Source organism: Epinephelus lanceolatus, chromosome 13, assembly GCF_041903045.1.
Source record: "Epinephelus lanceolatus isolate andai-2023 chromosome 13, ASM4190304v1, whole genome shotgun sequence".
NCBI classification, from domain to species: Eukaryota; Metazoa; Chordata; class Actinopteri; order Perciformes; family Serranidae; genus Epinephelus; species Epinephelus lanceolatus.
Genome location: NC_135746.1, coordinates 19,099,815 through 19,114,262, shown reverse-complemented (window position 1 = coordinate 19,114,262; position 14,448 = coordinate 19,099,815). Strand labels below are relative to the sequence as shown.

Genomic DNA, 14,448 nt, shown 5'->3' with positions numbered 1-14,448 from the left:
GTGCGACTCCTGAGAGATCTTTTGTTTTGATCTCTGTATCCTGCAACTTTAATATTTTTGGAGCTGTGAATTCTGAGCAAATTTTACTTGTTTCTTTTCAGTCGTTTAAGAGTCTGCGTGTCCAATTGGAGATGAGGAGGAAGCAGGTGGAGGGAGCTCTGCAGTCCACTCAGAAGGATGGGATGCTGACAGTGGACCAGGCTCTGGTCAAACAAGCCTGGGAAAGAGTCTCTAACAGGGTGAGAGATGCAGATTTGAACAAACAACAAGTATGTTTACATGCACACTAATATTCCACTATTATTCTGAATATTATTTATATATATATATATATATATATATATATATATATATATATATATATATATATATATACTTTATACTTTATTAATCCCCAAGGGGAAATTCAATTTTTTTTTCAACACACACATGCACAAACAGGACCTATACATGCACTGAGTGGAGAGATGAGAGATGGGGGGTTCAGTGCCTTGCTCTAGGGCACCACCCAGGAGGTGAGGTGGCACCTCTCCAGCTACCAGTCCACGCTCCATATTTTGGTCCGGACGGGGACTTGAACAGGTGACCCTCTGGTTCCCAACCCAAGTCCCTGTGGACTGAGCTACTGCCGCCCCCCGTATATGATATGGGTCATGTAAACAGCCGTTTGGATATTCTGAATTAGGCCTTATTCCGAATGCAGCATTTTCCAATTAAGACGTGTGATAAGCCCATATTATTCAGGTTTTAGGATCATTCATTGGACATGTATACAGTGTGTTTGGAATAAACTTCTTACTTGGGTTTTTTACTGCAGTTTGCAATGCACAGTCTCTTGCCTGGTTTTGGTGAACTCTGTGTTTTGTCATGGATGTGTTGTAGCTGCATTAAAGATACATGGAAGGTGAAACACACCTACTTTTCAACATTATGAATGACCTGGTTATCAACAGGTTTATTTTTATATGCACAAACATCAAAACACCGACCTTTTCAAGAAGGTGGTTGAACGGCTGCGTTCGCACATTCACACTGGTAGAAAACTGTTAAAGAAGCCTATTTTGATACGAAGAAGCAAAATGGCACAAGCAGCTCCAGCCGTCCCACTTTTCCATATTTTGACATGATAAACAACATGTCAGAGCACATTAATCAGACTATGCACGGCTGCATGTGAAAGGGAATATTAGTGGAATATTTATTTTCATTAGCTATTTAAACAGCTCAGTAGGGATATTGTCTTTTTGGAAATAAGGGCAAAAACCCTGAATTTTTTGTGCATGTAAACATAGTCATTGACAACCTAGTACAGTGTACAGTTGGGGTTGTTAATGCAATCAGGATTTTGAGCTCTGTGCATTGTTATGAAAAAACATAGGTGACTCAGGTAGTTAATTGGTTGATGGCATTTTGTCTCCCAGTTATTGATAATTTAGCTTGATTCAATTAAGACACAAACTATAGCAAAAGCAATCCATATAAATGGGCTTTACAGTCTATATTGTCAGTGTGTCAGTTTTCATTGTTATTGTTTCATCCGTGATGTGTTTTCAATTTTGAGCTTTAATTGGAGCTGTAAGGTGATTTATAATTGCTTTTTGTTGTGCCATGCAGTGAGCTGGACAATCACAGTCTGCTCATAGCGTGTCTCTGTTTGTCTCCTCGATTGTTTTCCTTATTTCAGCTTCTGGACTGGCATCTGCAGCTGGACAGGTCTCTGCCTGCTCCTCTGGACAAAGTGGGGGCGTGGCTGCATGAGGCTGAAGGAGCTCTGCGACAAGAGATCATCGTCCATCAGGCACACGATGTGACAGCTAACACTGTCCACAGGGCTCTGGAGCAGCACAAGGTTGGCACAGAGCCATGGACAGGAGAGGCAAATAGCAGAAAAAAAAGGCGCTGGACAGAGTGGCGTCATTGTTCAGTTCATATTTTAGTCAAAAATAAATTCAGTAGTAAGAGCAGTAAACTGGGCAATAAAGGATTCTTTTCATTTGTTGTGAAATGTTCTGATCAGACACTTATTTTTTGTTCAGTCTAAAAGAATTTGTTTGTTTGTGTTTTTACACTGTGCAGGATGTGTTGAAGAGCCTGGAAAGTCACCAGCAGGTCTTTCAGAGAATCCATAAAGACAGAAGTGTTGATGGAGTCCCTGTTCCCCCAGACCAGCTCCAAGACATGGCTGAGAGGTAATAAAGAAGCTGCCAATCTCTCTTGAGTGTCTGATATTAACTGCCTCACTTGGCATGATTTCACATTCTGCTTTTCAGAGAAGAAGCAGAATGTGAGGGTCAAGCTGTAGGTCTGATATCGTTTGTAAACTTTGCCTTTTTTCAGGATGAACTTTGTCTCCACATCTTCTAGCATCCACTTGTCTAGAATGGAGTTCTTGGAGAACAAACATCACATGCAGGCCTTTCTCACTCTCGCCGAGTCGAAGCTCAAATCCTGGATCATAAAATACGGCCGACAAGAATCTGTGGAACTGATGCTACACAATTATGTTGTAAGCTCAGGCTTTGATTCACTCAGTAGTTGATGTGCTGAAGTATTAACTAGATCTTTAGGGTTCCTATGCAGATGAAAATATTTTGCCCATATTTTTTTTTTATTATTGGACATTATTGAATAAAAGTCATATGGTTATAAAATAATTCCTGCTGCATAGTGTATGACTACTAGTTTTATTTCTGTAGATCCATTATAATGGTGCTGTCTGCAATGTCTCCTCACATGTTATAATAATTTCCTGTTTGTTTCTGTCTTCATTAGTTGTTTGTGGAGAAGCATCATTTCTTTGAAAATTACGAGGCATTGTTCCGATCGTTGAAACAGTCGGCTGAGGCCTATGTCAGTGCTGACAGCTCAGGTGAGAAGTCACCCACCCACCAAAGGGTCCAATCCAGCCACTTCATGATTTTACAAACCTAATGTGGATGCACTTGTGAAGGCTAAGAGGTGTCAGGTTTCAGGAGTGAGTTACAGTGTGTAGCCTACTTCATGTAAAATGGTCCACCATGACCGGAATACAGTTCTCTCACATAAAAAAATTGGGGTTGTTGTTATTTATAGGTTATTATGCAATGGTTTCACTGGTCTGGCCTACTTGAGATCGAATCAAGCTTTATGTGGCCCATGACCTGAAATGAGTTTGACACCCCTGGTTTAATGCTAGTAGAGATATTACAGGGATCAATATCTCAGTAGAAATGTTACGGCAGAATCTCTAATTGTTCATAAATGTATATCATCTCACAGTTGTTATGTCACTAAAACCTAATTGCATTCTTGCCCTTTTGATTTTGCTTTTATCTGAAATTGTGTGGCACTCAATTTCTCAGCACTGTACACATATCTCAAGTTTATTCTCTCTCGTCAACAACTCGATAACCAATGAGGCTTTCTCTTCCAGCAGCACAGTCTGCCCTGTCTGGTTTTACAGCTTGGTAGAAGGGGAGAGTCTGCAGGCTACAGCTAAATGAGGTTCCTCCACTCCCAGCTCTCAGTGGGGAATACGACCCCATTTGCTAGTTAAGGGCTGCTCCACTTCTGCAGGTCTCTGGGCGCAAACTGAGCTAGCTTGTTGGTTTCATTAAGTTTCAGGGTTGTGCTGCTCTAGGGTATGTGGAGCGGAGGAGTGAGGTATGGCGAGAAATCAGGACATCTGAGGCTTGATTGGTCAACCCCACAAATGAAGTGCCCCCCACCACCGCAATTACCGCATGAGCCTAGCTGGTAGTTAGCTGCCTCTGCTCTGATTGGCTGGATGAGAGATCATTTGGATCTTTTTAAAGGCCCAGTTTGAGGTTATAGCGAATAGAGGCACAGCAGGAGAATAAAGAGATTGATGCGTAATGATCTACTATTTCAAGGCATAGCACTGTCTGATTAATGTGTATTTGAAACTGGATATGGAGTCATTTATCAGCCCCACACTGGCTGACAATAGTTTGTGGTACAGGACTTGTGAGACCTGAGCGTTAGTACCAATGAAGTGGAACACACAAGCAAACATAATACATCTCCCTGTAGTGAGAGTTTTTTAGGTCAGAGACTTGTCTACAAAGGCACGTAGCTCCATCAGGCTTTATGTGCTCTGTGTCTGGCATTTCTATGAATACGTGTACCATACTGTATGTCCTGTGCCTAAATGCAAGGCTATGTAACCTTTGCTGAATAGCTGTCACAAGTGACAATTAGCAGTATGTACATGCAAAAACGTAGTTTAAGATTAACAATGTCAGGAAGAGTCCACAAGTTATCAAACTGACTTGAAGTTCCCCTCCAGACATGTTTTAAAGTGGATAAAAATACTCTAGTATGATTCAAATTTTGTGTAACATGGGGTGGCACAGTGGTGCAGTGGTTAGTATTGTCTCCTGAATATGAGCGCGAATGGTTGTCTGTCAGGGCGTACCCCGCCTCCAGCCCAATATCAGCTGGGATAGACATTGCCCCCAGATAAGTTAAGCGATTACAGATGATTCATCGTTGGATGTTTTTTCCTCATAGATATAGAAAAAAAAATTGAAAGTGGGTGGAAGCAGATCTATGCGTTCTCCCTCAATGAAAAATTCTGGATCTAGCCTCCAACCTGCCATCAATTGCTCCTTGCGCTAGGTTTTGCTTTCCACTTTCCAGCACTGGTGCAGCGCAACTAGCACCAGGTTGACCAGTGAAAAGAGCAGTGTGCATCAAGATAGCTAGTGTTGGCGTCAAAGGAAACATCATGTTTGAGCCTCAGTGAGACCCAGACAGGATGAGGAGTGTGTTGTGCACCAAAATCGCAAACTAGCAGATGTATCAGAATTAGGTTTCATCAGTAGCTTATATTTATGTTGTATGTTAGCTTGTAGGCTAACTGGCAGTGGCTGGCACTGTGTCAGTGGTTGTGAAATGTACACCAATATCTGCCACAATGGGATTTGTGGCAAACATTGGAAGGAAGCTCCAGGGTCCAATTAACATCCAAAAACTTAAGAATCTACCATGTTCACTGTCAAAACTTTCACCATGCTAATGCGAACTCTGCTCTCGATTGTGGCAAGTCTGTTCTTTGCTGGAGGTTTCAGGGTTTTTGCCTGTGTTGTGTTGAAGTCTGTTCCCCATTGATATGTATTTCCTGTATTAGACAGTGATAGGCTTTTGTATTAGTGATGTACCTAATCTAACTCGCCGCCATACTTTTGAATCTTAGATTTTAGGGAACCACCCAGACATCACCCCCTTTTGTAGAGGAATGTGACAACACCTCTCTAGTGACAAACTATGCACAGGTTAGTATAGTCAAGGTCAGACATTCTAGACGGTCAACCATACCCATCTTAGCATTAGCTAACATTAGCCTAGTGCCACTTGTTAAATCAGAACAAGTAAGGCTGTGGGCGTAAAACCCCTGAGTGTATTGGACTGAGCATGAGTGGGTTTTATTGCCCATGAAGACAACTTTTAATTCTAAAGAGAAAAATTTTGTTGAGTCATAATGCACAGTTTTACTGAAACCCCAGACAAAATCCAAATAAGCTGACAAGCAATTCAATCATTGTTTTAGTCTGAAAATAAATAAATGTGAGATTATTGAATTAAAGTCTCCTGAAATAAATAAGAAAAACTTTGAAAATGGATATTATTAATAAATAAAAACTAATATAATTTATTAAATTATAGAGAGTGAGATGAAAAGTACAGTATGAGGATGTGGAAAAATATTTCATAATTAATTATATGTCAGTACTAAATTAATTTGATGCTTTGAAGGCACAACAGTTGCATTGCCAGTGAATACAGATACAGAGACCACAGAGACGGATAACTTTGTTGGTTGAACAGGTACAGATAATGATGTCTCTGTACAACTCTAGCTGGTAGTACAAGTATAGCTGTTGCTATCATTGTTGATGTTGTTATTGTTGATTTATCTCTCCTCCAGCGGACGAGGGCGAGATGGGTGTGCGCAGGTTCATGCGAGAGGTGGTGACCCAGTGGAGGAGTCTGTCCATGGAAGTGCGCAGTGTGAGGAGTATGCTGGAGGAGGTGCTGTCCAACTGGGAGAGGTACAGCTCCACTGTGGCCTCCTTACAGGCCTGGCTGGAGGATGCAGAGGAAGCTCTGAGCCAGCCGGAAAACACAAAACGGGTACAATCTTGAGTCTTAATATCGTAGGAAACCCCACCATACACTTCAAGGATGTGTTTTTTTTGCACACAGATTAAGAGTCCCGTCCTTCATACATGCATTTATTTGATGGACTCAAATGCCTGAGTAGTAGCAATCAAATCCACGGCAGCCCAATTTCAAGCATTTGGTCTTCTAAGTGGAATCCTATTAGCAGTCTCCACTCAAGTATCAAATGATCTCCTTGACTTACAACAAGCCACTAAGGATATTCGAGTTGTCGCATTGCCATGGTTACCTCAGATTCACATCCCCACCAAGGATTAGACAGCTAATTACCCCAGTTTTTTATTGTCCGTTCTTTGTTTCTCTCTATGAACCACTTCTTTGTCTCTTTTATGATTAGCTTTCTTTGTTTCTTTCTTTGAAACTTGTTCTTTGTGTTGTTCTTTGTTTCTCTCAATTTCCTTGTCTGTGTTTCTTTCTGTCTCTTTTAATGAGTCTGTCTCTTATCCAGGAGTTTTTCAGGATCCTCAGCCACTGGATGGATCAGCATGCAGCCATGAACGACGCAGGGAATTTTCTCATTGAGACGTGTGATGAGACTGTGTCGCTTGATCTCAAGCAGCAGCTACTTCTTTTGAATGGACGATGGAGAGACCTCTTCCTCAAAGTCAAACAAGTAATAAAAATAAAAACACAAAATACAAATACAACCAATAATGCTGAATGTCAGAGAAAAGCCAGAGCTTGATTAAATTGTATTTCTAGGAGAATTAATGGGGTTTTCTTGGTCACAAAATTAAGGTGTTTGACTTTTATTTTTATTTTGAATAAATGGTACTGTTCGACCCAAGCCTGAGAAAGGTACGTCTTTTGATAAAATAAATCCTACAGGGTTCCCAGGGTCATGGAAAACCTGGAAAAGTCATGGAATTTCATATTCACAATTTCTATGTCTGGAAAAGTAATGAAATTAGTAAAAATCACTGAAAGTCAATTCATTTAGCTGTGTGTAACAAAAAATTTCACTGTAACCTTCCATGGATCACCTTCCATGTAATGTAACATAACGGCAAATTTATTTTTTTGTATTTGTCGCAGTAATGTAGCTCTATATGTCGATGTGTGAAAACGTTTTGCTCACCACTACATTCATGTCTTTATTTTCTTCGTGTCTCTCTCTTCATGTTTGTCTGCTGGCTGAAATTCTGTTTGAATAGAGTTTGAATCTGGTTAGTTGAAAAACGCCTGGCAAGTGGGGCGAGGAAAAAAAAAATATTATGGGTCCTTGAAAAGCTATGGAAACCTTTTGAAATATTACCCATAAAAATGCATGGGAACCTTGATCCTAAAGTTTATATTGTCTGTCCCTCATTGCAGTATGCCCATGCAGATGAGCTGGAGAAGTGGAGAAGAGACCACCTAAAGGCTGTGACGGCCTTGAAAGAGCTGCTGGACACAGCAGAGGCCAAGCTTAATGTTCCTGTCCAGGTGTCTTTCCTCAGCGTTAGATCCTTTCTGCAGGACGTGGAGGTGAGGAAAGCAAACTTTTCTATCATATGCCAAAGGTATACTAGTGCATGCGGGAATGTCAGTTACTGTTTGTAAACACGCTTGCCAGCAAATGTGAATGTGAAAGCCAACCCCAGATTCACTCTCATTTTGGACGCAGCTTTGTCTGCTTGTCATTTCGCCTCAGTCCACGGATTTCATAGCTTCGTCTCGGATTGGATGCTGCTTACAGTCTGACACCTGGTTGCTACCTTTAATAAAGTCCCAGCCTCACCTGGACATTTTGCCCATGAACATCCCGACCACAGCAAACTAAGAAGACCAAAAGAAAATACAGGCAGAGGGCAGAGGCTCTGCACCACCACACATTACTAGTGGGTCCTAAGTGGTGACTGAGTGGGATTTCTTTTGAATGAGTATGTACATGTTCTTTGGGGGAAAATCCTGCATACCTTTAAGATCACAATAGCTTAATAATGCACAGGGTTTCCTACACATTCATTTTTTTGTGGTGCACAGCCGAAATATCAGCATTTGCTGCTGCATTCAGAACACCGAGCACAGTGAAAGTGAAACTTAGCTGGAAACCGTGCATGCTACAGTCCAGGGTCTAACCAACAAAAGAACGTTTTCTTGCCTCTGCAGCAGCCGCTCCTCTAATCCATCAGTTTGATCTTATTAGCTCTGATCAATCAGACCAGAAACTGACCAGAAACTGAAGAAAAGTTTGAGTGTGATGATCCCACTGTTTGTTTCTCAATTTGCCAGACTACAAGTCAAACTCAAAGCTTATTGGGAGCTCTTAGTAAAGAGTTACTAAAAGCTTTATGTCACTTATTGTTTGAAGTCAGAGCTGCAAACGACCTTATCTTTCAAAAGCAGTTTTGAAGAAAGTGCATTCAATTTAAGGATGTCTAAGATGACCCTTTGCCTCCACGTCTCATCTCAGAATACCAAGCAAAAGGTTGTTGCCATGGAGACACAATACAAGTTGGCTGCCCGCAGTGCTCAGCTCCTCGCCAAGGATGCTCTACAGGATGAGGCTGCCAGGGTCATGGCAGCTATGGCAACAGCCAAAAGTCAGCTGAGTAAGGTAGGTATCATTTAAGGCCAAAACATGAGAAGTAGAATGAAATCTATCACACACATCTCAACACACTTACCTTCCCTCTTTGGTGAGACTTTTTTATAACCTAATCACACATTTTCATATCACTATTTAACAGCCTTTATTAACCATTTTCAGGTGAGAGAACGGTGTCCCTCCCTTGTGAGGGAGTGTCATGTTCTTCTGCCACTGTTGGAGGAGATGGAGAAACACATCACTGCTTTTTACCAAGCCCTGGAGCGAGCCAGTCGCATCACTTCTGCTGCCAGAGACCCAGACACACAGACCCAGACCCAGCAAAAACAGAAGTGGCAGGTAGGCTATGATCACAGTGAACGGACTGAACTTCACACAAATGTCTAAATGGAAGAAGTGATGACATTTTATACATTTATAAGGTCAACTTCACTGTTACATCATAATGTTAAGCAAAAACACTTTTCTGTCCATTATTCAGTGCCACATCTCAGGAACAGAAGGGTCAGATTCTGTGTTGGTGACACTCATCTTGGGTGCCCACCTTGAAAATATGTTGACTATATAGCTCTTCTGTGCTGCCTAGTTGAAGATGTGTGTGAAGCATTCATCCATATTTTAGAATATATAGCTTCTTTGCATCGTCAACTGTCATGGCTACATGGATGTTAACTACAACTTGACTGGTTGACAGAGGCATACAACTGCAAGGCTGTAATTCAGGTTGTCTGATGGGAAGGGAATTGCTGTTGTAGAAGTGTGGAAATATCTGAATGCACCATTTTTAACACACTTCATTATTCATCTGTGTTGTTTCCACAATTTCCTCAGGATTTGTTAAACCAGCAGCAAAGCTGTAAACGCTGTCTGTCAGTGATTGAGAGGAATCACCACACCCTGCAGAGGACACTCTCCACCAGTAAGGTGCTCCGAAACTTCGACCTGTCCCTGCTGCAGAAGAGAGTGGCTGAAATACAGGGCTCTGCGCAGGTTAGTGTTAAACATACATGTGTACGCACACATACCAGAATGCCACACAGATGCAACATTACCCACAACGCTGATTATATTAATGAGATTACAAGAACATCAAAACACCCAGGAGGCAGCAATGCAGATTAGACTTGCTCATGTGTCTCGCTATTCATTTGCTTGACATAAAACAAATAATGTAATTACACCATATTACCAAAGAGACCAATTACAATCACCACTACCTACTGTCTGTCCTCTCAGGCTTTGCTGAAGGAGGTTGGGGAATGGAGAAGGCAGGAAGAGGCCAACAACTGCCTAAGGAGGAGGTTTGAAGAATCGAGACAGGAGCTGGAGAGAGTGCTGAAGAAAGCTCAGGGTTGCTTGAGAGAGACTGGAGATGCCGAGGAATTACTGAAGAAACACAGTGTAAGATCAAACCTGTAACTTTCTGCTGTAAATAGAGGACGTACATGAAGAGTACAGTGTAGCTGAAGAAAAGAATACTGGCTGTTAAGTTTTCTCTTTTCCACAAAGACAAACCGTTTATACACAGCAGCAAAACAGCACTCAAAATACACCTGTAATGCCAGGTACACACAGTGTGAGAATCAAGCTGATTTTGGGCCAGATTCCCTGTCAGTCGTCAGCAAAACCATGTTTTTTGACAGTTCTTGCCTGATTTTTCTGGGTTATGGGGTTGTTATGAGTTTTTTTTACATCCCCTGATCTGCCTGGAAGTCTATCCTGGCTACACCAATTTCAGATCATAAGTAGCGACCATGATCAATATTTATGATCTGATATTTATTTTGGGTTATTTTTTATGCAATATCAAATAGGAATGACCTCCAGCCTGCACTGTAAATCAAGTGGCTATCTCCAAGACTGAAAAATGAAACCAACAAAGAGGTGCCAAAAATTGCAGTTTCGTGTTTGGCCACTTGAGGCTGGCTGCAAAACAAAGTCAGTCCCCATAGACCCCCATGTTAAAATGCACATCTTTACTGCAGAAATAAACATGTTTACAGCCTGCTGCAAAATTGGTTTTGGTCTCTATAGCTAATTTTAACATTCATGACAACTGTACAAGGGTTAAATTTTTATATAACTCACCTTTTGATATTCTATTCAGGCCCAAATTAATGCATATTTGAGGGCAGGGCTGCTCTGAGTGACAGGCATCGTTACAGTCTTTAAATTAGATCCACCCCTTGCTCCGCTCCATTCCACCCTCTTTTCTAAATATGGTCACTTCTTGCCCCAAAAAACCAAGATGGCGGCTGAAAAGCTGAGCTTGAGCCTCCATAAAGGCGGCTTACAAACCAATGGGTGATGTCACTATGAAAAAAAGAATTAAGCAGTCTATGTAAAACATGTACAGTACAGTCAATGTTCACACCGTCTTCATGATTTCATCGATATTTCTTTCTGTGTGCTTCGTAGATTTTCTGTAAAAATGAGTGCAAAAACGAACTGCTGATTCTTACCGCCCATTGTCCACCATGTTTGTTTACTCTGAAGTTACGTTTGATCGTGCAGAATGGCAAGATTGTTGTGGTTGTTCATGAATGGAATTCATTAGTGTGAGGTATACTGTCATGGCCCAATCATTGTTTCCACAAGGTACAAGAACAAAATGTTAAATGTATCATTATATGTCACATCACACCAGTATTAACAATAACCGTGATATTTAAAAACTAAATATTGATATCATGTTAATAATATACATATGATGATAATAATGTATAAAAAAATCCTTCACCTTTTAAATCATATGTATTTCTTTCCGTTCTCACTTTGTCACCCTCCCCAAATGCCATCTGGTCGGCCTTTTAGCATCCATTAAGTGTAATTGCTCTTTTTGTATGATTTTGTACAGTAATGGTAACAGACTCTGTCTCCACCTCCTTACACTTTATTCTGAGCGTTATTCATTTGCCAAAAAAGAAAAGAAAAACACATCATAAACAAAGTTAAAGATGAATTTGACTGATAGCATTATTTTTCTTCAAATTTTCACTGGATCTTATATTATCATTATAATGAACTCTTTTGGCCATGATAATTATGTAGTAAAGATCTGCTATTGTACCAGCTATAACATGTCTCTATGTGTGTGGTCTCATATTTTTAACATCCTTTAACATTTAAAAGATCTTTTAGTATGGGCCAGTCTTTTTTGTCCACAACCAAAAGAGATAAAATGATATATACTCAAGATGTGTTACTCTCTCTGTCCCATCACATGTATTTTTTTCTGCACAGGATTTTTTTGGCCAACTGGACCAGCGGTTGCTGAGCGTGTTCCTGAAGGCGTGCGATGAGCTGACTGACATCCTGCCACAGGAGGAGCAACAGGGGCTGCAAGAAACTGTCCGCAGGCTACACAAACACTGGAAGGTCAGGGGTCACCGTGCTTTAACACTCTCACTAATTACTGTATATCTCTGGAGGCACTTAGCAGATACTTCATTAACATAACCAGGAAGACCTTTGAATTGATAGAGTTCCCTTCAGTCTGTTTCCAATTAACCTGTACTAGTTAGATTAAAATGCAACCCTCTCAGTGTTTACTTGCATTCTCTTTAGATGATGTTTTGTCTTTGACAGTTTGGGGATGATACAATATGAAACTGTAACACATGTGTATTATACTGCACATCTTATCAGCCTTGTCTCCTGTGCTCTGTGTCTTCTCTGTCTTTTCCACAGGACATCCAGGGTGAGATACCGTCTCACCTGCTCCGTCTTAAAGTGGAGGTGGAGTGTAGTCGAGTGGATGTGATTATACAAGACATCAGAGCAGAGCTGGACAGAGAAACGCAAGCCCTGTCTGGCACCTGTACCAGTGAGCGAGTGATCAAAGAGCACAGAGTGAGCCTTGGATTTAGTAGAAATTTTAAACAGATTAAACCAGGAGTGAGAGTAAAAGAAAGATAAAATCACTTAACGTCATCTTCATCATCATACTGGCGCCTCCTTAATTCAACATTCCCTTCTCCCTTATCTCCAGACTTTTTTCAGGGAACGCAAACCTCTGACTTTGTGTGAGAAGAGGATTAGAAACATGGAGGATCTGTGTCATAAGTTGCCTGACAACGACCCGGCTTATCGAACGCTAGATTCCACCAGGAGGGCTGTAGAGGAGGTTACGGAGCAAATCAAAAGCACCCACCTCAAACTGGAGCATCACCCTGATAAATGGAAAGAGTGGAATGAGAGGTAAAGGTGGACAAAAATTTAAAGTCCTCACAGTAACTCCAACTCCTTAGAGTCTGACATTTTCATCACTGAAGGGGTTCAAAGTAGCTTCTTCTTTTTCTAGGTTCTGTGAGCTTTCTGATTGGCTTTCATCTCAGAGGAGGCAGGTGAGGCTTTTGAGAGAGACGGCAAGAAATTCGGGCCACCAGGAGCAAGTTGATGCTGCTGTTCAGGTGAGTTAGCAGCACATTATATTTGCTGCTGTAGGCTCAGAGATTAGGCTCTGATTCAATACCACTCAGCCTCAGTAAACCCGCATTCCCTTTTGCTCCCACCATTTTTAGGCACTGCAGGAAGCAGTAGATGCCCGAGAGGAGAGTCTGCTGTGGCTGAAGAGCCGTCTTGCTGGGCTGTCTGAAGTCAGCTCTGAACTGGAGGTCCAGAGACAGAGAACAGCTCTGGCCAAACTCTCAACTGACCTGCGGGCACTCTTTTCTTCACTCTGTCAGGTATTGTAGGATATTCCAAAAGCTACAAATGTCTCTGTTCTCCTAACAAAATATTCCTGTCTGATCCTTTTCCTCCCTCATTCACAGTGGGGTGAGGAGGGCTCTGCTATGTTCCAGTACGAGGAGCTGAGGGAGGAGGTGCGTGGGACACTGGACGAGGTTCTCAGAGTGCGGAGAGAGGCTGAGGAGCAGACCGGCAGGATCCTGGATGCTGAGGGCCTGGAGGAGGCCAAACAACTTTACCTTATTCACCAGGTGTGTGTAGCTCAGAGGAAGGAAATTGGTGATGTTAACCTGGACAGTGATTAACAGAAGCTTCCATCAGAAGAATACAACAGATGACTCTGAAATTAGCTGATGAAATACAAGCACTGACGCCAAAGTGTGTTCAAATTAGAACAATTTAGCAGCCTCTTTCAGTGTCTTTTGAGCAGTTTTATGTCAAAGAGGAAACTAATAATTTGAGTTTAAATTACATCTGGTTTAAGTGATAAAGAGAAAAATGAAGACACCTCAGAAAATATTTAGGATTTATTTTTCTCACAACTTGAGTAACTTGAGAGTAACTTAACAGCCTCAATAAGTCTTAGTTTTGCTTACATTCAGTGGTTTAACTTATTACCTTGCTACAGTGATGTTAATGTGTACTCAGGAACTCTGTGACATCACTATAAGATGTGGATAGAAGTGCTACAAAGCACACTTCTGGATCAGGGGTCAAACAGGCTAAAAAATGCATCTAGAAGAGAGAAGGATAGTGTTAAAGGGGACCTATTGTGCCTTTTCTTAATTTCTGTCATATAATGTTACACTGTCAGATGTTCATATTAAACATGACAAAGTTTCAAATAATGAGATAAACATTTTTACTTCTCTGCACCGGCGACTGTGGCCGTGGTCACAGGCATTATCTTTTCATGTTGTTCATCCATCCTTCTCTATGCCCACTTTCATGAACTTAATATCTCAAGAATGCCTTGAGGGAATTTCTTCATATTTGGCACAAACGTCCAGTTTGACTAAACGATAAACTGATTTTAATTTTAG

General features: G+C 41.3%; 1 protein-coding gene across 5 annotated transcripts in view; it reads left to right on the top strand.

The window, feature by feature from the left end:
* syne1a (spectrin repeat containing, nuclear envelope 1a) overlaps nt 1–14,448 on the top strand; it is a 181,486-nt gene that overhangs the window by 37,948 nt on the left and 129,090 nt on the right. For all 5 annotated transcript variants that reach the window (XM_033649057.2, XM_078173825.1, XM_078173827.1 and 2 more), the window contains exons 11-28: nt 102–239; nt 1,685–1,849; nt 2,077–2,189; nt 2,338–2,506; nt 2,773–2,869; nt 5,930–6,135; nt 6,632–6,796; nt 7,498–7,650; nt 8,579–8,722; nt 8,876–9,052; nt 9,545–9,703; nt 9,950–10,114; nt 11,957–12,091; nt 12,404–12,565; nt 12,705–12,913; nt 13,017–13,125; nt 13,237–13,401; nt 13,489–13,656. In XM_033649057.2, coding sequence (XP_033504948.2) covers nt 102–239; nt 1,685–1,849; nt 2,077–2,189; nt 2,338–2,506; nt 2,773–2,869; nt 5,930–6,135; nt 6,632–6,796; nt 7,498–7,650; nt 8,579–8,722; nt 8,876–9,052; nt 9,545–9,703; nt 9,950–10,114; nt 11,957–12,091; nt 12,404–12,565; nt 12,705–12,913; nt 13,017–13,125; nt 13,237–13,401; nt 13,489–13,656 — 2,799 coding nt within the window. The remainder of the gene's footprint in view (nt 1–101; nt 240–1,684; nt 1,850–2,076; nt 2,190–2,337; nt 2,507–2,772; nt 2,870–5,929; nt 6,136–6,631; nt 6,797–7,497; nt 7,651–8,578; nt 8,723–8,875; nt 9,053–9,544; nt 9,704–9,949; nt 10,115–11,956; nt 12,092–12,403; nt 12,566–12,704; nt 12,914–13,016; nt 13,126–13,236; nt 13,402–13,488; nt 13,657–14,448) is intronic.